General features: G+C 38.1%; 2 protein-coding genes across 10 annotated transcripts in view; one reads left to right on the top strand and one right to left on the bottom strand.

Annotated features, from left to right (window-relative positions):
* The window catches only part of MED12L (mediator complex subunit 12L), a 363,490-nt gene that overhangs the window by 289,276 nt on the left and 46,233 nt on the right, over positions 1 to 27,981 (top strand). For 7 of the 9 annotated variants that reach the window (XM_061418660.1, XM_061418677.1, XM_061418696.1 and 4 more), the window contains 14 exons: positions 4 to 147; positions 972 to 1,135; positions 7,082 to 7,213; positions 11,819 to 12,046; positions 12,633 to 12,774; positions 14,391 to 14,511; positions 14,895 to 14,996; positions 15,704 to 15,817; positions 19,531 to 19,730; positions 22,626 to 22,814; positions 23,419 to 23,493; positions 23,611 to 23,801; positions 24,608 to 24,769; positions 27,452 to 27,563. In XM_061418660.1, coding sequence (XP_061274644.1) covers positions 4 to 147; positions 972 to 1,135; positions 7,082 to 7,213; positions 11,819 to 12,046; positions 12,633 to 12,774; positions 14,391 to 14,511; positions 14,895 to 14,996; positions 15,704 to 15,817; positions 19,531 to 19,730; positions 22,626 to 22,814; positions 23,419 to 23,493; positions 23,611 to 23,801; positions 24,608 to 24,769; positions 27,452 to 27,563 — 2,076 coding nt within the window. The remainder of the gene's footprint in view (positions 1 to 3; positions 148 to 971; positions 1,136 to 7,081; positions 7,214 to 11,818; positions 12,047 to 12,632; positions 12,775 to 14,390; positions 14,512 to 14,894; positions 14,997 to 15,703; positions 15,818 to 19,530; positions 19,731 to 22,625; positions 22,815 to 23,418; positions 23,494 to 23,610; positions 23,802 to 24,607; positions 24,770 to 27,451; positions 27,564 to 27,981) is intronic. The other 2 variants (XM_061418668.1, XM_061418686.1) reach the window with 2 other exon arrangements.
* P2RY12 (purinergic receptor P2Y12) overlaps positions 1 to 27,981 on the bottom strand; it is a 53,205-nt gene that overhangs the window by 20,569 nt on the left and 4,655 nt on the right. The gene's annotated exons all lie outside the window — the stretch shown is intronic.

Below are 27,981 nucleotides of genomic sequence, written 5' to 3'. Positions count from 1 at the left end.
TAGATTTCTAACAATGTGCTAGAACAAATCACAAGCTTTGCATCAGGAACATCATACCATCTCCCATTGGCTCACCACATTCAGCTCATCTTTGATCTCATGGAGCCAGCACTTAATATTAATGGACTCATTGACTTCGCAATACAGGTATCAAAGGCATCCTGCCTTTTAGCAAAGCAAACCTACTAGGCATTGTCCAGTTTACAATGAGCCACCCGTGCAGTTCTGTACAGTTGAGACATTCTGAGTCAACAGTATCTAACTAGCAGCTATGTCCATAATTTTCAATTAAATATAATTGGTGTTAAAATATAATAGTAAAAAAGTGAGAGTTTTGACTGTATTTCTTATTTGTCTTCTGTTGTTTTGCTTAGGGAAAGGTGAAAATTTGTTTGCTGTTTATAATAGAGTATATTTAATGTAAGAACAAAAAATATGAAACATTGATTTGTTCCACTATTTTTCGTGTACACATACTTGAGTTCTTTTGTTAGTATATATTGTTAGTGAATAGAAATAAAACATATCTTTTACTTATTCTGTTGGAGGTGTTAGCTTTGTTAATAATAAGAAAATACTGATGAATAATTTCCATTTATTGAAAATGACGTGTAAATGGAAAAAAATCAAGAGGCTAGGGGTGTTTTTTCCTGAAATTATCCAGTCCAGAACTTTGGACCACCATACAATTTTGGCAACTATTTCAGTATTGAATCCCTCTTCATGGCATGGACCATGATGCCCAGGCAGAAGGAAAAGTATAATTTTGATAAAGGATTAAAAGTAAAAGCCATTTAATTGCCTGAGATACTGCATTGGTGGTTTTATATGTATATAATCCTGTGGCAGAACAAGAAAGGAGATCAAGCAGTTTTAGGATGACTCAGTATATCCAGAGTGTGTAAAAATTAATGTTGTTTCCTATTTGTTCTGGCAGCTACATGTTTATTCGATCGTTTTGCCTTTTGCAGCTCCTGAACGAACTGAGTGTTGTGGAGGCAGAACTGCTCCTGAAGTCCTCCAGCCTGGCAGGAAGCTACACGACAGGACTGTGTGTCTGCATCGTGGCTGTTCTCAGGCGTTACCACAGTTGTCTGATCCTGAATCCTGATCAGACAGCCCAGGTGTTTGAAGGGTTGGTATATCCTAAAATGTGTAATGTGGCTTTTTTTAAGAAGCTTTATTTTAAAATAATAACTTAATATAAAGTTTGAAAGAAGAACAAAGGCCTTCCTATATAACCTTTTCACAGATTTAACGACAGAATGTGTATTTGTGATAAAGTTTTATAATGTCTTTAAAGGAAAAATAGTACTGTTTGTTCCATAAAAAGATGCATAGTTAAAGAATGCTTGTTCCAGGAAGCGTTTAACAGAACGATGATAAAAGCGTAGAAAGCCTGCCTGCCTACTTCTCTCTCCCTAGTTACTGTCATCTCTATTGACCAGAATCCTGAATTATTATTATTATTGGTGAATATGTGGTTGCTTCTTTGTTCATGTAATTTCAGTTTCTATTTGGAGAATCCAACTCCAAATAAGCTTTGAATACATACCATCTTACAGATTTAATTTTCAATTTCATTTCTTTTATAAATTAAAGGAAAATTTTGATGAGTTAATCTAGCATAAATGACTTTTTGATTCTTAGTCTTTTTCGGTTTGGATGAATTGTAGGCTAAGGTTTTCTCTTCTACCACTGGAGAAGTTGGGCTAAGTCATTACATCACTACCATTAGGGGCTAAAATTAATGGGACCAGAGAAGTATAATGAGCTGTCAAAACACTTATTCTGAGCTCTTTTTTGTCCACTACAGACTTCTTTCTCTGGGCTTTATGTATATGTAAAAGAAAGGCAACCTCTTTTTCTTTTTCTTCCGTTTTTCCTCCTGGGCTCAAAAGACAGACATGGAGTTCTTTGGTTTCACCGTGCTTTTTTTGGGTAATCCAGCACATGTCATCTATCTATTCTAGAGTGGCATCTATTTAACAGCAGCTTTTGGAGGGAAGAGGAAATGCTACCACATTAATTCTACACATAGGTTTTTAAATTTTTAACTATTCTTTGAAGTCTTAAAGATGTTTCTGTAATAACCATATAAGTAAAAAAAAAAACCAGAACAAAGTAAATCCAATTATTGTTACATTCAGTTCGTATAAGAGGCTGTCTCCTAACTACATGTGCTTTTCTTTAACTGCATTTCCCAAGATGAAACATTTTTACTTTAAAGTTGAAGTACATTTTTGACTAGAGTTTTGGCTTAAGTAGAATTTTTGCTTTTAGACTTTTGCTGACATTGAACTTGATACAAGTATTTCTGTGCCTCTTCTCTATTTGCAGCCCTCCTCACCTAGCAAATACTATCTTATTATTTGAAGACACCTCATTTAATATCTTCTTAATCTTTCCTTCAAGTTTGTCTCTCCTCTTCTGGCCTCTTTCTTCAGTTTTTTCTCTGTGACCAGAGTCAGCAGAATTTTTTTTCTCTGTTGAGCCAGTTAAATATTTTAGCCTTGATGAACTGTAAGTTTTCTCTTCATATGAGAGAAAAGCCACAGATAATAAACACTTAGATTATTACTAAGTGGCATCTGAAACATCCCTGATATTCTTAAATGTAAGAAAATAGCTGCCTTAGAATCCAGAAAATAGAGAACTATTTTACAGCCCTCAACTACCTTGTGGAGTTGAATAATTAGCACCATTTTACAAGTCAAGAGACTGACACTCAGGCCTGTTAATTGGAGTGGCTGGTGAAGGGTTGTACCCAGCATCTCATAGCTAATAAATCCGCCAGATTGCTGAAACAGTTAGCAATCATTCATGCAGCTCATTCATGCTGTTTGATTTACATCATACTTTTTAAACTGCGAATGGAAATGCCCTAATTGGTCATGAAATGAAAATAATAGTTTGTCACAAGTGCTTTTTTTCCCCCTTTATTTTGAAATTATGTCATTATCATTTATTTTGATATTTTAAATTTGTGTTCTATTAAATGTTTATAAAATCATGTTTGACCTTTCTCCCAACAAATTCATCAAAGAGCATTTAAACGTCGAGTAAATTCCACAAAACAACTTCTGAATGCCGGCAGAGGACATCAGGCACCCAGAAAAGCAACCCAACTCCTCGAAAGGAGGTAGGAAAAAATATTAAAGACAATTTGGGCTAGCAAACCAGACTGTGGGATATCTACCATGCGAAAAGCCAGCCCTAACCTAAGACACCGCCAGCCGGCGCATGGAACAAAGGACTAAACAGAGGTAGCCGGCTGCAAACCTTCCCCCTCCGGTGACAGGCAGCCAGAGCCGGAAGGGGGCAATCGCAGCCCCAGAGAGACATTATCTATAAAACTGGCTTCTTTGCTAACTAAAACTTGTTGGGGGTCTGGACGGTCAACATCTGCCTGAGAAGGTGCACCGGTTTTACACCCAGATAACCAAGTGGCGGGGAGGCGATAAGTCGCAGCATTGGCGCTCGCCAAAGAGCTGCTCGGACCTGGGCCTGAGGACTACCTGAGTGCCTGAACCTGAGAGGTGCATGCAACCCAGGGCCAGCCTCGGATTGTTCCCGGCGGAACAACCTAGAGCCTGAGCAGTATGGGCAGGGAGGCTACACGCGCTGTGAGCGGGGGCAGACCCAGTGTGGCTGAGGCACTGCGAGCGCACGCCAGTGTCATTTGTTTGCAGCAACAAGCTTAACCAGGAAACCTTGACAAGCCACCTCTACATACCCACACACAGCGAGGAAATGCCACAATAAAGAGAACTCCACAAACTGCCAGAATATAGAAAGGACTCCCAAACTCAGCAATTTAAACAAGATGAAGAGACAGAGGAATACCCAGCAGATAAAGGAACAGGATAAATGCCCACCAAACCAAACAAAAGAGGAAGAGATAGGGAATCTACCTGATAAAGAATTCCAAATAATGATAGTGAAATTGATCCAAAATCTTGAAATTAAATGGAATCACAGATAAATAGCCTGGAGACAAGGATTGAGAAGATGCAAGAAAGGTTTAACAAGGACCTAGAAGAAATAAAAAAGAGTCAATATATAATGAATAATGCAATAAATGAAATTAAAAACACTCTGGAGCCAACAAATAGTAGAATAACAGAGGCAGAAGATAGGATTAGTGAATTAGAAAATAGAATGGTAGAAATAAATGAATCAGAGAGGATAAAAGAAAAACGAATTAAAAGAAATGAGGACAATCTCAGAGACCTCCAGGACAATATTAAACGCTACAACATTGAATCATAGGGTTCCAGAAGAAGAAGACAAAAAGAAAGACCATGAGAAAATACTTGAGGAGATAATAGTTGAAAACTTCCTAAAATGGGGAAGGAAATAATCACTCAAGTCCAAGAAACCCAGAGAGTCCCAAACAGGATAAACCCAAGGAGAAACACCCCAAAACACATATTAATCAAATTAACAAGATCAAACACAAAGAACAAATATTAAAAGCAGCAAGGGAAAAACAACAAATAACACACAAGGGAATTCCATAAGGATAACAGCTGATCTTTCAATAGAAACTCTTCAAGCCAGGAGGAATGGCAAGACATACTTAAAATGATGAAAGAAAATAACCTACAGCCCAGATTATTGTACCCAGCAAGGATCTCATTCAAGTATGAAGGAGAAATCAAAGCTTTTCAGACAAGCAAAAGCTGAGAGAATTCTGCACCACCAAACCAGCTCTCAACAAATACTAAAGGATATTCTCTAGACAGGAAACACAAAAATGGTGTATAAACTCGAACCCAAAACAATAAAGTAAATGGCAACGGGATCATACTTTTAGTAATTACCTTAAACGTAAATGGGTTGAATGCCCCAACCAAAAGACAAAGACTGGCTGAATGGATACAAAAACAAGACCCCTACATATGTTGTCTACAGGAGACCCACCTCAAAACAGGGACACATACAGACTGAAAGTGAAGGGCTGGAAAAAGATTTTCCATGCAAATTGGGACCAAAAGAAAGCAGGAGTCACAATACTCGTATCAGATAAATTAGACTTTAAAACAAAGGCTGTGAAAAGAGACAAAGAAGGTCACTACATAATGATCAAAGGATCAATCCAAGAAGAAGATATAACAATTATAAATATATATCCACCCAACATGGGAGCACCGCAGTATGTAAGACAAATCCTAACAAGTATGAAAGGAGAAATTAACAATAACACAATAATAGTGGGAGACTTTAATACCCCACTGACACTTAGGGATAGATCAAGTAAACAGAAAATTAACAAGGAAAAAACAAAACAAAACAAAACATGTATCTATAAAGCTCACTAAAGCAAAGCACAGTAAATGAGGTATGGCAAAAAAAAAAAAAAAAATCATGTTTGATATTCACTTTGTGTTTCTTTTTTTTTTTTTTTATCATATATAGTAAATATAAGTACTTTTCCCCAAACTGTTATTCTGGGTTGGGTTTTTTTTTTTTTTTTTGTACTTATATAAACATACTGGATCTCAATGTAAAATGTTACTTCTAGGAAGTGGAGGGAACACTGACTTTGATAGAGTAAATGCCTGGCAATCTTTCAATACATGTTTGTTTTCTTTAATCACAAAATAATTCTTTGCTTTTTCAAGGTATACCTAGGGCTATTTTGGTTTATATAGGTAACAACTGATTGAAGCATCTACTTTTCTTCTTGACTTGGGGACACTTTTGATGTAATTGACAGCCATTTTCAATAGTCTGCATCTGCTGCTGTCGATTCACAAGCCTCGGGATGCTACATGCTTATTTCTTTGCATGGTTTGCTAGTCCCACCTCTGATGTTGGGCTGGATTTCTTTCTGGATGTTGATGCTTCTCTGTCTTATTTTGAAAGGCATTTCTCATTTACACCCACAAAGAAAAAGCCCACAGCATGGCAGACCCGTTTCAGGGAACACTGCTCTTCCTCTGCTATTGCCAGCTGAACAACAGAGCTATCAGGGTTCTCCTGATCCCAGAGCGGGAATAACAAGTCCAAGACTATGTGAGCCTTCAAGTCACACGTCTTGGGGAGGGTGCTCAGAGGTATCGCCTGTGATTTCAGTGTCCTTCTCAGGCTTGTCATCCCAGGCTTCCTCCCATCTTCTAAACAGCAGAGAAGGCTCTAGACTAGGCCTCTGGAGACCTGAGTTCTCTTTTTGGGTCTGCTATAAACTAGCTCTTTGCCTTGTGGGCAAATTCCATTACCTTTCTGAGCCTCAGAGCCCTTTTTGTGAGATAAAGAAGAATCATATGATTTCTGAAGCATCTTTCAGCTTTAATAATCTTGAGTCATATGGACACTGTTGTAGCCGTCCTGAACCCTGTAATCAAATGTGGCATGGCAGTGGAATCTGACTCTGATAGGTGGGTGGCCCATTAGTGTGTCTATATGTGTCACGTGAAGTTGTGTATTGTATGAATTGTGGCCCGAGAGGCCATCTGTCTGATCCGGGAAATTGGAGTAGTAAATGCTTCTTCTGAATTGCAAGTGTTGTATCACCAAAAAGAAGGAGTTTGGAATTCTTAATTAAGATTAACTAAAATAAATTTGTTTCTAGTTTGGATAAACAAGGAGAATGTGACCACAAAACATGAATTTGTCAGTTTATGCCTGAACCAGCTTATGGTCTTAAAATTGAACTTATCAGACTTACTGATATGAAGAAATTGCTGCTTTACAAAGTGGACATGGAGTCCTTTGCACATTTCCTGAATTTATCAATCTTTTTACTCAAGAGAGATTATCTACTAAAACTTTTATATCCCGGTACAGAAACTTTATTGATGGACTCCTCCCTATACATCTTCTGTATGGAGGAATTTCTTTCATTTCTTATTGTTAGTGGCATTTCTGAAGTTTTAAAAATACTGTTTCAATATCATAATAGAAAATGATATTTTATTCAGTTATTTTCTTGCTATAATGATTAGTGTTAACAGTCTGATATCTTTTTTTCTTACTCAAAGTAATCAGGGACATATTCTCACTCTAAAAGATTCAAACAATAACATATATATTGACAAAGTGTGTGTCTCATGTCCTCATGTATTTTCCTCCTTAGATTGTGTGGTGTGGTAAAGCACGTTGTGAACCCCTCAGAGTGCTCTTCCCCCGAAAGATGCATCTTAGCCTACCTCTACGACCTCTACGTGTCATGTAGCCACCTCAGAAGTAAATTTGGAGACCTCTTCAGGTGGGTAGAAGAAAGTCAAAAGAATAAGAATAGGTCTATGTCCCCCTCACCTTTTTTTTTTTGTGGGCCAACCAGTATTATCATCCTTTTTAATAATGAGAAGTAATCCTAACTGTATCTGCCAGAATTCCTGTTGAATTACATTTCATTGTACCTGTAACTTCCTATTCCAAATTACTATGCATGTTTAACTCTGATTGCAATTTTGGTAGAATAGAAAACATTGTGTATCTTACAGTTGCTATTACCTCACTTAGAAACTTGTTTCCCCATCGTTTGCATACTTCCTTTCTCCCTGCATTGTTTCTTTGACTCCTTTTCCTTCCTACTTGAAATAGCATTCTGGCTCCCTGTCATTCTTTGCAGTTTAGCACTTGTACCCCCAACAGGTGGACAGGTGCTGGAAACTCCTAATTTGCTTACTTACTTAATGTTGTTTGAGGAAGTTTAGATGATTAATTGTAAGTTGGTGGAGGGAAGGAAATGGTAATAGCTGACAAAATAAATTTGGAATCTAGAATCAGGCAAGGAAAGAATAGTCAGTTAATGATTTTTCTTCACTCTCTTGTACCTTGCATCCAGTTTGTTTGTAAATCTGAGAATCTCTGTCTTCCAGGTACATCTAGAATCTGACCACTCTTCATTGCTTTGCCACTCCCACCATGCTCATCTCTTGGTTGGACCATCACATTTTCCTTCTAACTGCTTTCTTGGCTTGCATCCTTGATTCTCTTAAGAGTATTTTCTGCATGTCTTCAAAAGTCACCCTTTTAAAACAAGAATAACTTGACATATACCAGTGGCTTCTTATCTACTCAAAATAGAATTCAAAATCCTTCAGGATCTATTGGATCCAGCTCTGTCTTCTCTTTCTCTCTGTTCAAATTAACCACATGGACGTCCCTGTCGGTCTCCAGATATTCTAAACACACTCCCATCTTGGAGTTCTTGCACTTGGCTGTTACCACTCTTGTAAAGTTTTCCCACAGTTACTTGCTCACTCCCACAGTTCATTCAGGGCTCTGCCTCCCTGATCAGCCCCTTTGATGTAGGACGGCCCCTGCCCCGACTCTCTGTCATTCTCTGAGCTTAGCATTATTCCCCCTCCCCACTCCATACATTATACGCTTATTTATGATCTGGCTCCTTTCTAGAATATAAGCTTCTTGAGAGCAGAAGCTTTATATTTTCTTCATTGCTCTATCCCAGTACCTTGAAGAGTATCTGGCTCATAGTAGGCACTGCAAAAAAAGTCTGTTTAAAGAATGATCTATACCAAAAACAAAACCTGTGATATTTTTAATGGTACTGATAGGGGAAAAAAATGTGAAAGTATGTCTCTATGAAATGAATTAGGTTAAAAAATAATCCCTTATGAAATATTAATATTTTCCCCCTGAAATAATGTAAAAACAATGCCCCTTGTTCTTCTATTACTTTGCAGAGAGCTTTCAGTTTACAGTTTTCAGAGAGTTTTCTCATACATGACTGGGTTCTTGCAACAGCCCTGTAAGTTTCTCAAGAAAGCCACAGTGTTTGACCACTAATGCTCCTGCAGGGTAATAAAGCATGTTAAGTGAGTTAATTCAAGTATTGCACACTGGCTCTGCAGAAACTTAGGAGACCAACAATGAACTGAGGGGCTGCTTAGCATTAGCAATTAAAGACATGGAAGAAAACGGCAAGTCTCTTGGAAAACCTTCGAGTCAAGTGTTATTTATAGTCTAGGACTAAGAAAATGGTTGAAGAAAAGCTAGATATGCAGAGAGATGTCTATTAATATATTACTAAACCAGTTTTAATGATTGGATCTGAAACATCATCTATAATGCATATAAGTGTAATATTTGAAGGAAATAGATCACTAATCACGTCTACTTATGACTGAGCAGGCTTCCCTGGTGGCTCAGATGAGTTAAAGAATCTACCTGCCAGTGCAGGTGACATTGGTTTGATCCCTGCATTGGGAAGATAACCTGGAGAAGGGCATGGCAACCCACTCCAGTTTCTTGCCTGGAGAATCACATAAACAGGAGCCTGGTGGGCTACTGTCTGAGAGGTCAAAAAGAGTCAGACATGGACTGAGCAGCTAACATTCACTATGACTGAGCTGCTGCTGTGTGCCAAAGGCTTTGCTGGGTTGTTTTCATCAAGATCTTTAATCTTCTAACAACCCCAGGAAGTAGAAATAATTTTTCCTATCAGTAAATGATTGCTCTTCATCATAAGTTAATAAACGATGAAGCCTACATTTGAATATAAGTCATTTTGGCCTTGAGCTATGTGTTGCTTTCATTATTTTATTAGGGTTTTATGATGCATACAGTTTCAGAAGGAAATGAGAGCTTTTATTTGTTTGTTAACTTCATATACTCCTGAAACAGAGAGTGCTAAGAATTTGACAGTGACCCTGATGGCAGCTAATGTTTCATTAAAACCTAGAGCTCATCCGGAAAGAGTGTAATAAGTGAAATAGGAAGCCTCAAAATGAAGGGTGAGGAGACTCACCATGAACCACAAAGTTCAGGAAAATTGTAAGAGGAGGCAGGAGGGCATCAACTTGAAAGACGCCCATAGAAAAGTGAGGCTGACTCATAAGAAAATGCAGAAAGAAAAGCAGAACTTTCTTTTGCTTTCTAAAGACAGACTTGGGTTAAGAACCCACCTTCCAATCCTGTGGACATGGGTTTGGTCCCTGGTCAGGAAAGATTCCACATGACGTGAGGCAACTAAGGCCATGCAAGCCACAACTACTGAAGCCCACATGCCTAGAGCTTGTGCTCTGAAGCAAGAAAAGTCACCACAATGAGAAGCCTGAACACCACACCTAGAGAGTAGCCCCTGCTTGCCACATCTAGAGCAACCCTGCATGCAGCAACGAAGACCCAGCACAGCCATAAATAAATACAATTTTAAAGTTAAATGAATAAAAGCACTGGGAACTATTTAATATTTGTCATTTTGAACAGGTCATGAATTCAGGTTGCAAACTTATATCCATCAGCAGCCACTGACAAGCTCTTATATAAGTTGTCTGCAAAGAAAAAGCATGTAGAAAGTTGTATTTGCTGTCATTTAGTGGGTGGCTTTAGTCCTCCCTCTTGGCCCAGTACTTTCCAAGCATATCTGGGACTTAGTTTTACCTGGGAAAGTTTTGTGTGTGTGTTTTTTTTTTTTTAAGCATACAGATTGCATACACCCAACAGTGAGGTCCAGAAGTCTTTTAATTTTTACAAATTCCCAGAGGTGATTGTGAAGGAGAAAATCTGAAGTCACATTATGGTAAACACTGAACTGAGCAATCTCTGTTTTCTGGAAGCAGTTGTCAGTGGTAACAGTTTAGGGTAAAGAGTCTTTGCTGCTGCTGCTGCTAAGTCGCTCAGTTGTGTCTGACTCTGTGCGACCCCATAGACAGCAGCCCACCAGGCTCCCCCGTCCCTGGGATTCTCCAGGCAAGAACACTGGAGTGGGTTGCTACTTCCTTCTCTGAAGCGTGAAAGTGAAGTCGCTCCAGTTGTGTCTGACTCTTTGCAACCCCATGGACTGCAGCCTACCAGGCTCCTCCAGCCATGGGATTTTCCAGGCAAGAGTACCAGAATGGGTTGCCAGTGCCTTCTCCAAAAGAGTTTATAGATCTTTTCATTTGTGAGGAAATCATTCCTAGCTACTATTTATATAGGTGCAGAAACAAGGGCATGTCACCTTGATCACAAATAAATTTACTGAAATTTAAAAGGAAAAGATTTTCTGTTGTTTAAAAGAGCTCTTTTATAGAGAAGGTGAAATGTTGTTTATGGACTTGTTATCCACAGCAAGTGGGCAAGGACAGCAAAGTGCACATGGGGACTGAGCTCCGAAATCAGGTCATCCTTCAGCCGTAGCTGCAGAGCAAGATTTGAGAGGATGCTTTCTAATTCCCTTTTATACACTTAGACAATATTCTATATATTATTCTGTATAATTCTGAATATTGTAAACCAGGTTCTTAAAACACCCTAGATACTGCGGAGAAGCACAGCATGATACATTTTTAGGAACAGTATAATGGTTTCTCTACTCTCATAGAATTTGTATTTGTATATTATCTGTATCTGCCTACTAGAATTTAAACTCCTTGAAGGCAGGGAGTGAACTCCTTTTTCCCAGTTAGGCATGGCACATGAACCTCCCTGGATATCCCGAATGGAAAGGAACAGTTTTACAGGATGTATGATTAGGGTAGAAACACCAAGTTATTCCTGGTGTGTAATCCAATCCATTTTTATTAGTCTTAAGTGACAACACTCACTGTTCAGAGAAGTTGTTGGACGTCTTAGTAGATTATTTTTAAAGTATGTAAAATGTAGAAATGACCTAGAAATTAACAGTACCCAAATGTCTTATTTTTGTTTTGTTCCTCTACCCAATTAGTAACTGTTTATTGAACTAGAACATTCTAGGCACTGTGTCCAATGCTGATTATTGGAAAGTTGGAATCAAGAAGCCATAACGTGAGCTTTCTCTAGGAATACTTTACAGCTGCCATTTAATCTGTCCTTAAATGAAGTCACTTTCTAGTTATTATAGTTTTGTTTTGTCTTTTAACTCTTCTTCTTGTAACCTCAGTAGTGCCTGTTCAAAAGTAAAGCAAACCATATATAACAATGTGATTCCTGCAAATTCTAACTTGCGATGGGATCCAGACTTCATGATGGATTTTATTGAGAATCCCTCGGCCCGTAGTGTCAACTACTCAGTGCTGGGCAAGATCCTTAGTGACAATGCAGCCAATCGCTACAGCTTCGTCTGCAACACTCTCATGAATGTATGTATGGGTCATCAGGATGCTGGAAGGTGAGCTGGGCTTTTTGATTAAACACATGATTGCTACTTTGAAATTCACATCTTTAATTTGAGACATTTGCCTTTGTTTTTTAAATCTTATTTTGTTACTGAGTTTACTTCAGCTCTATTCTGGCTGCTTTTCTTAACCTGGCTTATTGATCTGACGTAAGATGCTCTAGATACAGTCTATCAGTTGTCTGATCCGTTTTCAAAAAGATATATGACAAAAATACCAATGAAAAATACACATAATTTTGGAAACGTTGGATTTAGGTCTTCTTTTTACTTTTTTTAAAAGCATGAATTCATAGGTCAGATTTGTTTACAGAACTAAAAATATGTTAATTGGTATCTGTACTGGTTATTGTTTGTTGCTTGACAGCATTAAATATTAGAAAACGTGTGAAGACATCTCCTTTCTCTTCTGTCCCGTATTCTAGTAGGTAGTTTGTCAAGTGGATTTTTATTATATCCTTGAATCTTAAGAAATTAGTCCCCTGTTCGATGATACTGAAATTATGTGTTCGTTGAGTTTATCCTGTATGAGTATTTTGTCTTTTGTTACTTTCTCCTATGTTCTTTTTCTTCTTTGTAGGATTAATGACATAGCCAATTTCTCCTCCGAGCTGACAGCCTGCTGCACTGTTCTCAGTTCAGAATGGCTGGGGGTCCTGAAGGCTCTTTGTTGTTCTTCAAATCACGTGTGGGGCTTTAATGATGTTCTTTGCACTGTCGATGTAAGTTTTCTGTTTCATTTAAAAACTCAGCTGTGCAACTAAATATTCAATTAGTAACTCTTTTTAAGTTGACTCAACTCTTAACTGAAATAATATAAATTGTTTTCTTCTCTCTCTGTAGAAGTGATAAACCAGAGTGTGATTGCCAGGGAAAAGTAAATGAAAAAAAAAAAACAAAATAACTAAAATAGCTTAATTTAGAGTGGAGATGCCAGGAGTCTCCTTCTTTGGTAGCTGAGACGTCATGTCTGGTCTCCTCAGGGTAGTCTGGTCGTAGTTGACTAAGTGCCTTGGGTCCTTCACGGTGCAGGGCATAACGTAACTAAAGCAGTTTGCGTTCTGAAGGCAGCCAGTTTGTTTTCTTAAGGTGAAAAACTCTCTTTAGAGTATTGGTTCTGTGTGTGGGATTAGGATGTCCAGGCTCAGATTCGTAGGGGTGTCCAGTCTTTCTTAGTGACTGTGTCCGAGAGTTTTTGAAGAGATGTCCGTTATAAAGTATCACAGGTTTCCTCAGCTATCACATTGCATCAGTGTGTGAATTTCTTAAAAATCCATCTTGATTCTTTATTTCGGCCTGTCACTTCCATCATTTCTTGCAGTAAATCATGTTACATATTAGTGCGTCTCATATATAGAAGAACCTGTATACATTATAAAAACTGCCTCTCAGTTAAGTTTTATTTCCTAGTTCTGGTGTCTCAAGACCACATGGCCAATCCTACTCTATCATGTGGGCACCTCAGATGTAAAACTCATACCTGTGACCTGCTCTTCCAGACAGCAAAGACCCAAATTTCTGTCTTTAACATAGGTCCTTAACCTTTCAGTTGTTTCTCTTTCACTTTACCTCTGCTTGTTCCCTCGTCTGTAAAGTTGGATTTAGCAGTATGAACCTCTAGGTGCTGTGCTCTTTCTCTGTTAATCTCTAACCATAGTTTTTGACTTAACCGGACAACTTAATGTGGAGGCTACCATTACAGCTGTTTTTCTTACTATTTTCTGCCAAAGTCTTGTGAGATCTGTAAAAGGTAGAAGTTTCACTCTGAATGAATGATTTTTTCTCCTGATTCTCCTCTTTCATTTTTCTCCCTCACTCATCTTCACTCTTCTTTAAATTTAGGAGTCGGTGAGAATTTTCACAGTTGTTTTTAAAATTAATTATCTTACAAAATTAAGATTAGTTATTCCTGAAAGAAACACCAAAACACTCACAAGGCTTGTTTTTCAGTTAGGAGAACCTTCTTGTTTTCCATTGCTTCTAATGATCTTACCCTTCAATATCAGATTATACTGTACTTTGCCAAAAAGACTTACTTAATGTTATATCACTTAGAGATATCTTCATTTTGCTGTTTTATTGTTTGGTTTCTCAGTTACATGTACTCCAGGTACAGCTTAGTATTGTCTTAAAGCATTGGGATATGGGTGAACCTCTTTCTTTGTCTTAAAAAATAGAAAAAAGCCTAGAGGGTAATACTCATAAGTGATTTCCCTCTACTGGTTCCTTTTGGGATTTGAGATCTTATTGGTATTGCCTGCGTTCTCTTAGATATTAATCTTAAGATGTTATTCAAAAGGGTGTTAGGTATTAAAACATGTCAATGTTTTTCTTGAAGGTGAGTGACCTTTCATTCCATGATTCATTAGCTACTTTCATTGCTATTCTGATAGCACGACAGTGTTTCTCCCTGGAGGACGTCGTGCAACACGTCGCACTCCCCTCTCTCCTCGCCGCAGGTAAGGCTGCATCCTGGAGCTGCCCTGGTTATTTGCTTGGTGTCTCGATGCTGTGGTCTCTCGCAAGTTGAAGGAGTGACAGGGTAGAATTTGAGTAGACGTGCATTGTGCCGTAATACGTCATCAAGGTAGAGATGGTAGCATTATAATAATTGTTCCAAACAAAGTCACACTGATTTCAATGGAGAAGGTTGGAAACGGCTATTTTAGTACTTGTTTTTAAGAGAGCTCTCACGTTTCTCAGAAAAGAAATAGCCAGTGCTTTACTTTTTACCGTAAGGAGCATTTATTTAAATTATTCCAGAAACTTCAGCTTACGAGAAATGCGGAAGATATGTTCTTCAGTATGTTACAAAACTTGCTTTTAAAATCCTCTCTCCTAGCTTGCGGAGATGCAGATGCAGAGCCTGGGGCAAGAATGACATGCCGTCTCCTGCTTCATCTCTTTCGAGCTCCCCAGGCCTGCCTGTTACCTCAAGCAACTGGTGAGATGACAGTTGAAATCTATCTGATGATGTTTTCATTTGGAGCTTTAGGTTTAACTTGATCAAGTAGGCTGTCCATTCTGTAATCTTCTTCCTGATTTTGGTGGGCTTTTTTCAAGGCGATGAAAGAAAGGGGTTGTCAGCTATTGAGAAAGGTTGTCAGCACCTTTCTTTTATGTAATATCAGGGTGTATTGAGAAACTCACATCAGGAGTTAATAAACAATAAAAATACCTCTGCTCCTTGGCCAAGTCATGCTGGTGGGCAGTGTGATCCTCCAACATACTCTTGTTGGTTAAGAACCATACTCTAGCAGCTTAGGGCAATGGCATTTCATTTATTCTTTTACTAAGGTGAAGGGAATAGGTAAAGAATTCTAGGGATTAGAGTTTAGTGCAGTCTGTTCCTAAAGATCATTTCTATGTAAATGTGTGTGTGACATCAGCAGAAATGGATAAAAGTGCTACTGATTTTTTTTTCGATACATATCTCTGAAGAGCAAAGCCATTGGCTTAATAATTAAAAAAAAAAAAGTACTGGATACTGGCAGTGTCTCTGAGTGAATCCATGAAACATCAATTAAAGCTAGCTAATAGCAATTAAGCGCTCACAACTTAACAATGAAAGGCCCTGCTGACTGTAAGTGGTTACAAACAGTGGTTAATGATGATGATGAATCTGTTAAAGCTTTGTTGGTTTTCTTATAGGCAAACCTTTCCCGGGAATAAGATCGTCTTGTGACAGACACCTCTTAGCTGCTGCTCACAACAGCATTGAAGTAGGAGCCGTGTTTGCTGTCTTAAAAGCAATTATGATGCTTGGTAAGATTATCCTGGCACTGAGCTTGGTTAATCACTAGAAACAGAGGCAAAATAATTTCTATTCAGGTTTAACTCTCGTTAAAATTATTAGAAACGCATTTTTGTTTGTTTATTCTCTTGGAAAAATTAGTTGGTTTTTTCCAAGTGTATGTTCAGTTGGACTCCAAGATGTCTGTCCCTTACTTACAATTCTGGGGGAATTTAAATACTTTTTTTTGTGTGGGATTTTAGCTGCCCATAGGGTTGTTAGGATTTCATTTGTTGGCAGAAGTCACACTTTGTGATGAACTCTGTTGAACTGGTAATCTGTGTAAAGGTTTACATTTCGTGTTACATTACTGGACTAGAATACAAGAAAATCTGGGTTTTACTCTTAGTTTTTCATTGTGATCCTGAAAAAGTTTCTGTCCATCTGCCTTAGTTTTTTTCATGCATCAGGTGATAATTACAATGATATTGATACTGTTGATAAATCAGTATTAGATATCACACTTTTTTTCATTTAATTTATAATGTTCAAGACATCCCTACATCTTTATTGATATGTATTCTCCAGGAATAGTAGTACTATCTTTTCTGTTCATTTACAGTGTAGTATCTTAAAACATTTTTATTCTGTAAATCATTCAGGATTTGAAGGATTGGGAAGGATTCTTGAATTCATACTGCCTAATTTCAACTTAAGGTGCCCTCTTTTGGTCTTGACTAAACAAAAATTACCTCTTATGTTCCAAAGGAACTCCTTTTGGCTAGAACTGAATTTGCTGAGTTTAGATGAATTGTTTTAGGTGAGTCTTAAACGTGTTTTAGAATGTATCCTGACCTTTTTATACCTCTCTTTAAGAAGTGTTGGGGCTTCTCTGGTGGCTCAGATGGTAAAGAATCTGCCTGCAATGCAGGAGATCCAGGTTCGATCCCTGGGTTGGGACGATCCCCTGGAGAAGGAAAAAGCAACCCACTCTAGTATTCTTGCCTGGAGAATCCCATGGACAGAGAAGACTGGTGGGCTACAGTTCATGGGGTCGCAAAAAGTCAGACACGACTGAGCAAACAACACTTAAGTATTGTTAGGTGATGATGAGGGTAGATAACAAGAGTTTTCATAAACTAAAGTTCACCTTAACACACACACACACACACACTCCTATTGAAATGCCCAGGGATTTTGTATTTGAAATGGAAAGGTAGAGCCGTATGGAGGCCACAGCCTCTCCTCTGAGCTCTTAGTACTATACTGCCAACATTAAATGCTCATTTCAGTAAGATTTCTCTACTTTTAATATGTTTGAAAGGAAAGCTGGCCAGTCACTTCTATTTAATAAATAAATATAGGGACTAAGCAATCAGGGACTGACGTTTTTTTACTGTGGTATTTCCAATGCCCATCAGGGAAAGATTTTCCATAAGCTAATGTTGAAAGTGTGAATGCATATGTGATAGACATTTTCATAGGAGAAACCAAAATGTGTACCATAGAAACATTATATTATCCCCTTGATTTGTGGGACTGGTTTAATCCCAAGTATAATTTGCAACTTCTTTAAGTATACATATTTTAATATCAGTGCCTAATCACCAGTTTATTTTTATCTCATGGCCTTTCCTTGACCTTTTTAATAGGCCCCAGTTCTTGGTGGATTCTACATCTTCCTAAGTGATAGAGGGTTCTTCAGGTCTGAGAAGTCAGGATGAGGCTTGTTGAATGTCAACAGACCCTCGGACCAGGCAGGCACTGAACACTGTGTCTGTTTTATTGTCTCTGCCACTGCAGAAGCTTCTAGCACAGCCCTCCTGACCTCAGTCATCCTAACATCTAAATTGAATAAGGATCTCCTAGACTGGGGCTGGCAGAGGTGTTTGTTTCCTTGTTTTTGCAATTTTATTTACCTCACAGTGTTCTTATCAAAGTGTTCTCTCAAGTGCTGTCAACTAGGATCTATTTTGAGTTAGGGAGATAGGACTGTTTTATAGAATTCAATTTCTAATTTCTCTAGTAGTTTAAGTTGTGGAAATAGTTGTTTATAGGGCTTCCCTGGTGGCTCAGTGGTAAAGAACACCCTGCCAACTCAGGAGACATGGATTCTACCCCTGGGCCAGAAAGATTGCCTGGAATAGGAAATGACAACCCACTCTAGTATTCTTGCCTGGCCTGGCGGGCTACAGTCCGTGGGGTTGCGAAGAGTCGGACATGACAGAGCACGCATGCACATGATGTTTACGGGCTTCCCTGGGGGCTCAGTGGTAAAGAATCTGCCTGACAATGCAGGAGACTTGGGTTCCATCCTTGAGTCCTGAAGATCTCCTGGAGAAGTAAATGGCAACCCACTCCAGTATTCTTGCCAGGGAAATCCCACGGAGAGTGGAGCCTAGTGGGCTATAGTCCATGGGGTCGCAGAGTTGGACACAACTTAGTGACTAAATAACAATAGCAACAATAGTTGTTTATATCTTCTAAGGTTGGAAATAGCATGCTAAATGTTGGTACATGTAGAATTCAGTCTTTGTTCCAGCTTTTGAAGAGCTTTGTTGAATTAAATAAATGCCCATGAGTGAAGTGAACTTGGTGCTTTTTTGCGTAAACATTTGAATGAGAAATGTATAATATGTGATAAGATACTGAGTTGAAATGTATTATGTGTTCCTCCCTCCCCTTAAGATTTTTTAAGTAACCATTTAGTAAGCAATTCGATTTTTAAAATTCAGCAGAGTCAAAAGTTTTTCTTGGCTGACTTACGGGTTTTAAAAGGCTTTTTGCACTGACCTGGGGTTGGTTTCCCTTACAGTGAAGTAAGTGAGAGCTTTATCTAAACTCATTTGTTGGTTACTCAATGCTTGTGATCTTTGTGGGTAAATAGATAAGAGTTTGGAGGCTCTGTTTCCATTTGGCAGTCTTTTTTTTTTTTTTTTTTACCAAATTACATTAATTTTTCACTTTTAAAATATGACAAATTTTTGTCTTTCATGGCTAGAGAATATTTCTTATTTCTGGCTATTCAATAATTCTGCTCAGTTTTCCCCTCAGAACTTTGTTGTGAGGAAAACACTTTCCTGAGCTTCATTTTACTAAGTATATGAGAGGCTGATCAGGTGAGGTTTTCTAATTTGGATGTTTACAAAGAGGAAAGTGAAAGACATGGGTTATTCAATGAATGCCCTATTTTCCAGGGCTTCCTTAGTATGCATTGCCCTTTTCCATTCCCAGGGAAATAAATCTCTCTTGTCAAGAAGTTGATAGTAAGGTGGGCTAAGGCAAAACTTTTCTCTTGACCTATGGATAGAAAATAAGTCATTCATTGTAAGAGAAGAAATGAAAAAGGGACATCTAGAAGGGTGAGTAACCCATTTTTTCCTTGTCTATATAAGTCAAATGAATTTGCATACATTTGTGCTTGAAATATTGGTGAAATCAATGTTCTGTGATTATTAAGTGTGATTCATAATAGCCTTTCCAAGTTTGGTGAAAGTATACTTAATTCTATAAATGAAATAAAAAATGAGCGTTGAACTTGTTTTTTTTCCCGTGTCTGATAGAACTTCTCAGTGTTCTAGCATTTACTGTCTTGATCCCTTCTCTTTGTTGCTGAACAACTTACTTTGCAATAATGATCCCATTCGTGCATTTTAAATCTCTGAATGCTTGCCTTATTTATTTTCCAAATATTTGGCAATATTTTGAATTTCTATGATTTTGCTTTTGTGATTCTGTTATGTAGGAGATGCCAAAATTGGCAATAACAGTGTCAGCTCTTTAAAAAATGATGACTTCACCATGAGGGGTTTACGACGTGATGGGAATGCTGAGGATATCTGGACTGCCTCACAAAATTCAAAATCCTGTGGGAAAAGCATTTCCATAGAAACGGCCAATTTAAGAGAATATGCTAGATATGTACTGAGGACCATCTGTCAACAGGTATTTTTCAGGTTTAATTTGCCTTTAACTTTGAGTGTGTTACTGTTCTTTTGGAGAGAAAGGCCCACTACTGTAGGGAACTTGTACATAGATAGTCCTCTTTTGCCTTCTCACTTTATTTTGAAATAATTTAAAGTTTTCTGAAAAGTTGTAATAATTTATAAAGAAGTCTAGTATACCCTATACACAGATTCCCTAATTTTTTATATTTTACCATGTTTGCTTTATAATTCTATTTGTGTTTGTGTGAGTATGGTCCTCATATACTTTTTACTTCTTATATTTTTACTTAAGCATTTGAGAGGAGATAGACTACATTGTTCTTTTTTACTTTTTAATATTTCAGCATTTATTAACATAACTAAAATACAGGATTTAAAAGGAAGGAAATTTAGCATTGGTATCTTAAGGTTTTCTCACCTACAGGCCACATTCCAGTTTGGTCAGTTTTCCCAATAATCTTGGACTTGTCTTTAGTTTCCTGTAGGTTAGTGTCAGAGTATGCATTCCTCACCATGATACTGTAGAGTGTGCTATATTCTTCTCAGGTAATCACATCCAAAGGACCTGAGGCCCATTTGTACCTCATTGGTGATGTTAGTTTTGATTAGGCTATCTCCGCTGTATTTTTTTTTTTTTTAATTTTTGTTTTGTATAGTTACCATTTTTCCCCTTGGAATTAGTAAACAGTTTGGGGGACACTCTCTGAGACAGTGCAAGTTTTCCGCTTCCCATCAAACTCCCTCACGTCCCACAGAGCATCCATTGTGATTCTTGTCTAAACCAGTCTTTACTGTGACGGTTGCAAGATGGCTTTTCCCAACTCCTCCATTTTTTTCACATTTATCAGTTTGCATTCTACTCTAAGGGAAAGCCTAACCTTTTCTGCCTTCCCTTCCTTTCTTCCACTTATTTATTATCCACAAAAGTTACAGTCCTCAGTTATTTTCATGTTCAAATTGTTCCAGATTTGTCCAGAAGTGGGAATCTTTTCATGCTGACTCTTGTGTTATTTTCGCAACTCTCTCGCCCTTTCTTTTTTAATAACAAGTATTTTCTTTCTTTCTGGCCTGTCTTATATAACTCATCTTTTCATGGAACCTTGGTTCTGTTTAGAAGAAGATGCTGTTTAGAAACCAAGATCTGAGTTCTGTGTGTGCTTATTGCTGTGGGCAATGTGCGTTTATTGCTTCTAGGCCCTTTTAGCAGACAGAGCTGGGGGAAAAAAGCATCCGTATACATAAATGTGTGTGTGTATAGTCATGAGTTTATACTGATACCTCCAGTTCTGATCAAACAGCTTAAGTTTTTGTTAGCATCCCTTCAATCTGTGTTGAAAGTGCTCTCTTCCATAGTAAGAGTCCTGGATACCAGTAACATCAATCATTTACTGATTTGTTGAATTCTACAATATACCTGAAGTAGTTTTAGAATTATTACACCTATACTGCTATGAAAAAATGAGTCTCCTAAAAGGAGTTGAGAATTTGCTTATATTATAATTCTTTTTTCCTTAAGGTTTTACTGTATTGTGTTAAAAAGTTATTTGACCTTTCTTTTTCAGTATGGATATATTACTCACTTGAAATAGAATTGATTTCATTTGGTTTTGTTTGTGTTCAGTTTCTATTTCTTTTCCTACCGTATCTATCTTTAGAATACCATACTCCCAAAGGTCAGCTGGAGTTTCCTGGTGGGCTCAGCAATAAAGAATCTACCTTCCAATGTAGGAGATATGGGTTCGATCCCTGGGTAGGGAAGATCCCCTGGAGAAGGAAATGGCAACCCAGTCCAGTATTCTTGCCTGGGAAATCCCATGGGCAGTGGAGCTGGGTGGGCTACAGTCCATGGGGTCACAAAGAGTGGGACACAGCTTAGTGACTAACAATAGCAACAACTAAACAACAGAAAAGGTCAGTCTACTGGCGAGAAGGTATGCTCAGAGATGTACAGCTCTTTCCCTCATCTTTTCTACACTGTGTTCCTCCCTGCCCTAAGTAATCAGTTTCATTATTTTCTGATTTATCTTTCCAATTTTTATTAAATTCTCCTTTCCTATTAGAAAAAAAAGGCATACCTATATGCTCTTTTTCACTTTGCCATTGGTATAATGTTGAGTCATGTTTTTCTTAGAGTATACTGTAATCATGGTAAAAGTAAACTATTAGTCATATATATGTTGAGAGTGTGCCGAGTTGTGCATTGGTTTCTAATTGTGGGTGCACATTGGAGTCACGTGGAGAGTTTAAAAACATTTTGATGATTAAGAAATTACTGATGTCTGGATAGCATTACTGAGATTGATTAATTGCTGTGATATGGGGCCTGATCATCCTTGACTCAGCAATTGTACTTGTAAGAAATTATCCTAAGAGCATAATTGTACACAGAACAGATGTGCACAAGTATTTATAAAGGTAACATTATTCATAATGATATCAAAAAGGAAGACAGTTTTCTCAGTGTTCTACTATGTCCTGTCTATTAGTGGGATATATTACAGTGCATTCCATAAAAGTGAGGGATACATATTATCCCTAGTGATACATAGAATCACTACTATTACATAGCAAGTTAAAAAAAATGATTCCAAAACAGTACTTAGAGCAAAGTTTCATTCTCCAACTGAAAATACATACTAGTGTTTTCTTTACTGAGCTTTCTCCCCCACCTCCTTTTTTATTTTTTTGCATATTTCTTTCTTGCATTCCTTTTTTAAAAAATTTTTGTAACCAAGATTCTACTTTATATTTTTAAGAAGTCAAAATACTGGAAAATTTCTAAGCCTTTCCCTCCTACTTTTTCCATCTATTATTTTTTAAATGGAAAATTTCCTGTCCACTTTCTGTTGTGAGCCATGAGTTTAGTACAATCTAATTGCCTTCTTATTTTTAGGAATGGGTAGGAGAACATTGTTTAAAAGAACCTGAGAGATTATGCACAGACAAAGAACTTATTCTGGACCCTGTGCTCTCAAATATGCAAGCACAGAAATTACTACAGCTGATCTGTTATCCTCATGGCATTAAGGAATGTACGGAGGGGGACAACCTCCAAAGACAGCACATTAAACGCATTCTTCAGGTGAGTGAAAATAGTCTATAGACTGTGTTTCTGTCATTTTGACATGTTTTTTGTGTTTATAACAGGAGTTACTGCCTCTCTCTTGTCATTGCTAGCTAATTCTTAACTTTAATTAATTCTGATTTTTATTCCCCCAACTTTCCATTTTGTGTAACAGCCACATTTTATTGCTGGGTAAATACGCCCACTGCAAATCGTATCAACCATTATGTATCTATAAGTGCAAATATGTTAATTCGTATCAATATTTATCGTGTTTACATGAGAAATAAGCTTTGTAGGAGGACTGTCTTCATTATGTTATTCATAAGATATCAAAATCATTTTGTAATGGAGTTGTTTAGATAGACTTTGGGAAAAGAAATGATTGTCTTACTCATTTCTAATGCCTAGCTGAGTAAGGCACATTATTTTAATGTTGCTGTTTTTTCCTTTGTCCCTATAATGAGCATATGAAATAGACTTGGAAGCCTTTTGTGTCATATGAATCCCTTTATTGTGTGTAATCATTTCTCTGTTGTTTTGAGAAAGAGAATACTGCAGGGGATTCTTATACTTTAAGACATGTTTGGTATTCTTAACGTGCTAACTCCATTTTCCCCAGAATCTTGAGCAGTGGACGCTGAGGCAGTCCTGGCTGGAGCTTCAGTTAATGATCAAACAGTGCTTGAAGGACCCTGTGAGTACATTCAGGAAAGCATGAACGTGTGTGACATGTTATGAAAAGCAACACAGCATTGATGCTTGTGGATAAAGTGAAACACAGGGGTGCTTGTTTTCTCATGTCTGACTCCAGGGCTCTGGTTCGGTGGCTGAAATGAACAACCTGCTGGACAATATTGCCAAGGCAACAATAGAGGTGTTCCAGCAGTCCGCTGACCTAAACAATAACTCTTCTAATGCTGGCATGGGCCTCTTCAACCCAAATGGAATTGGAAGTACTGATACAAGTAGCACGAGACAGAATGGAATAAAGACATTTCTAAGGTATTTTTTTTTCCTGTGGTTTTACTAAGCTGTCATTCATTTTTCACATGTAACTGCACATTTTACTTGGATAATGCAGACTTTTTTTTCATAAAGCTGCAGGAATGTGAGGAAAATAATTGCTTGTAAGTGTCCATTGTCATTATTTAATATGTTAAAGGGCCATGCTGCTGGGCTGCACGGTAGCGGAGCATTCCACATATGCGGTTGAGCAGGCCCAGACTCCTTAGAACCACAGTTTACGCTCCAGAGGGGTGAATTTCTTTCATGTGCCCTGAGGCTGCCCTATTCCATGGTAGTCCTAACTTAGGAAACACTCTTTTTGCCATCTTTTTAAATTGGCAGTTTTGCTCAAATGATAATTACAAAAGGCAGATAGACTTGTATTTCATCATTTTGGTGTAAAGTACAACTGGTGAATTTGGTTATTTATATGCTTAAATGTAATCAGAACATTTCATATTTTAACCATGAGAGAAAGGTATATTGCTTGTTAGACAAAAGGACTGTTAGTGTTCAGAAAGCCAGAATCATAGAAAAACACTTTTCCAGACTTAAAAAAAAGTTGAGCTATAGTATCCTTGCAGAATCCCACCTTTTAGTGCTTTCCATAAGCACGAAGAGTGTGTGCCAATGTCTGGTATTTGGTGAGAGGAAACAGTATAGAAGTGAAAGGCAAATGTTAGAATAACCCATGTGTCCTGTGAATGTAAGTTTTGCTTTGGAGTTTCGATCAGAACTGTGAGAGCAGAGGAAAAGGATGCCTTGGGTCTATCCTTGGGTATAATACCTGTTTCCAATTTTAGTTCCTCTGAACGCAGGGGTGTGTGGCTGGTGGCCCCCCTAATTGCCAGGCTGCCGACTTCTGTGCAGGGAAGAGTGTTGAAAGCAGCTGGGGAAGAGCTGGAGAAAGGACAGCACTTGGGTTCTTCTTCCAAAAAGGAAAGAGACAGACAAAAGCAGAAAAGGTATGGCTGGAAGTTTTGTTTCTATGTGAGTGGTTAAAGAATGGTTGAGAAAATTCAATGGCCTACAGATGTACATGCTCACTGTACTCTGCTGTTGGTGGTTATTGGTAGTTGCTAAGTCATGTCTGACTCTTTGTGACCCCATGGACTACAGCATGCCAGGCTTCTCTGTCCTCCTCTATCTCCTGGAGTTTGCGCAAATTCATGTCCATTGAGTCTGTGATGCTATCTAACCATCTCATCCTCTGCCACCCCCTACTTGTCTTGCCCTTGATCTTTCCCAGCATCAGGGTCTTTTCCAATGAGTCGACTCTGCATCAGGTGGCTGAAGTATTGGAGCTTCAGCATCAGTCCTTCCAATGAACGTTCAGAGTTGATTTCCTTTAGGATTGACTGGTTTGATCTCCTTGCAGTCCAGGGGACTCTCAGGAGTCTTCTCCAGCACCATAATTTGAAAGCATCAATTCTTCTGCCCTCAGCCTTCGTTATGGTCCAACTCTCACATCCATACATGACTACTGGAAAGAACATAGCTTTGACTATACTGACCTTTGTCTACAAAGTGATGTTTCTGCTTTTTAATACACTGTCTAGGTTTGTTATAGTCCTTGTACTCAGAGTCCACTGAAATTTCGTCTTTGTGTGGAATTGAAAATAATCTGATAGGCCAAGTTCTGTTACATAAAGTTTCCAGATTATAATATGTAATGCACTAGCATTCAATTCTGCCTGTGTACCCTAATCACTGCTGCACTATTAAAAATACTGACTTCTCAGCTCTGCTTCAGATCTGCTGAATCAGATCTGTATATCCACAGTCCCTGTATTCAGCAGTTGTTTGGGTTTTTTCTTGTTATTTAGGTACTTATGCTTAAATTTCATGGAATAATTTATACTTCTGTCATGCTGCATCTTGAAATAAGTTACTAATATTTTTAACATTTAGGGCTCTTGTTCTAGCCTGTATATTAGGCTAGATCCTAATATATAGGATCCTCCAAATTGAATCTTCCAAGTTGAATGTTTTTTAAGTTTTGTGGCCTGGAAAATGTTTAAGTAATTATATTAGGAAAATGATTATGTTACTGAAAAAGAACATAAACACATTCTAATGTAAAACCATGATGAATTTAGCACCTCAGAGATAAAAGGAAATTCCTAACATAAAAATTCTGAGCATTCTGAACATTTGGGGTTTCTTATGCCCTAATCAGTAATGATTTCTAATGACCTAATTGGTGGCTGTCATTTACTAAGCCCTTATGAAATGTCAGCCTCAAGATAGAATTCATTACATACATATGTGAACTTTTAAAATCTCCTAGCAGTCATACTGAGGTGCTTTCATTATGTCCTTTTTACAGAAGAAGAAACTGAGGTACTAGAAAGTTAAGTATATTTATCAAGGACACATAGCTAAGGAGGCGTGAAGCTGAAACCCAGGTGTCTGGCCTCTGAGTCTGTGCTCTTAACTAAAGTACATTTGGGTATTGGCCTAGCTTTGCACATATGTTGCTTGGCATCTGGTTCTTCATCCCCTTTGCCAGTATTTATTAACCAACCAGATAACTCAATTTTAATTCTCAAAGTTGATTGGCTAACGATGGCATGTACATTGCCTCACTTCCCACAGGAATCCTAGATGCTAATGTAGAGATTGAAGATGGCTCTTCCTAAGTCAGTCTCTCTAAGCTCTGCTAGTGTAAAATGAAGCGGATTGAAATATTTTGACCTCAATCTCATTTTAAGAAATCTTTCTTTGCAGTGTAGAAAAATTAGTTTATCAATATGTCAGCTGTTTCTGATCATGTAAGAAATAGGACTAAAATGCCAATTTAAAATAAAATTTTAAAATCAAATATCTTAAAACTCTTTTACAAGTCAAGCCTGTGGGATGTAGTGGAGCTGTGCACTAGGTCACTGGCCGGCAGAATGGTTTTAGAGGCCTCAGACCTTGGTGCTCATCTCGCTTCTACTCATGCCCATCTAATTGGTCTTGAGAAATGTGCTGAAAAGCAACACAAGCACAGCAATCCTAATAGGCCTGTTTCCTGGACCCTAAAATACGAATGGTGGCTCAGTGGTAAAGAATCTGCCAGCAATACAGGAGACAGGTTTGCTCCCTGGGTTGAGAAGATCCCCTGAAAAAGGAAATGGCAACCCATTCCAGTATTCTTGCCTGGAAAATCTCATGGGCAGAGGAGCCTGGTGGGCTAAAGTAGATGGGATTGCAAAGAATCAGGTGTGACTTTAGTAACTAAACAACAACAAAATATAAATACTGTGTGAGAGAAATTTAAAAGTTTTTCTTTTTATTCTGTGTATACAGTGATATTCCTCCTGCTATGTATCTTTAAGTTCAGTTTACTGATACAAACCATACATTCTCTTCTTCCTCCCCCCACCCCCCAACTCAGATGCAGTATGAATTTATGCTCATTTGCAGATGCCTTCAAGGGCAAGAGAACATATTAAATTATTTACAAGCATTACAGTGGTTTTAAACCTTATTAGTTAGAGATATGATTTAACTTTTCAAGTAGTCTTGGCTATTTACTACTTCCCTCCCTTTTCTAATAGTAAAATAAATAAGAGCCAGTAACCCGAGGGCAGGAAATCAGTGTTGCACAGGAAGTAATCTGTTCTTTCTAACCAGATCTGCTGTTATTACTTCCTTTATAGTATGTCTCTTTTGAGTCAACAACCATTCCTCTCACTGGTCCTTACCTGCCTTAAGGGACAAGATGAACAACGAGAAGGCCTTCTAACATCTCTGCAGAATCAAGTTAACCAGGTAAAGTACAGTAGAATATTGAGCTAGGCAAGTATTTTCCTAATGGCATTCATTTGTTTTCCTTTCAAACACTGAGCTTAAACTAATAAGGGCAAAGCATGTTTTGATTAGATGCAGGAAAGCACCACCCATGTCCTGTTCTCCTACCCGGCATTCTGGTCACCATCAGATTAGCAATAGTATAATAAGAATTAGGCATTGGATAGATGTCTATAAAAGTTACATTTTTCAGACTGTACATAACTTTGTCATATCTGTTCCTCTCCTGACTTTGTCTCTTAGGAGAGGTCCTGGAGCAATCTGTGTTGCAGGGCCCATGTCAGTAACAAAGAGAGCCTGCCCGCTCTCCAGATCTTCTACTGGGCTTCCACATGGCAGGGAAAGTCTCAGCTTGAGCTCTGTAGGTTCAAAACTCAGT

The sequence above is a fragment of the Bos javanicus genome, chromosome 1 (genome assembly GCF_032452875.1).
Source record: "Bos javanicus breed banteng chromosome 1, ARS-OSU_banteng_1.0, whole genome shotgun sequence".
Taxonomy (NCBI): Eukaryota; Metazoa; Chordata; class Mammalia; order Artiodactyla; family Bovidae; genus Bos; species Bos javanicus.
Note: the sequence above shows the minus strand (reverse complement) of the source record. Positions and strands in the feature narration are given on the sequence as shown.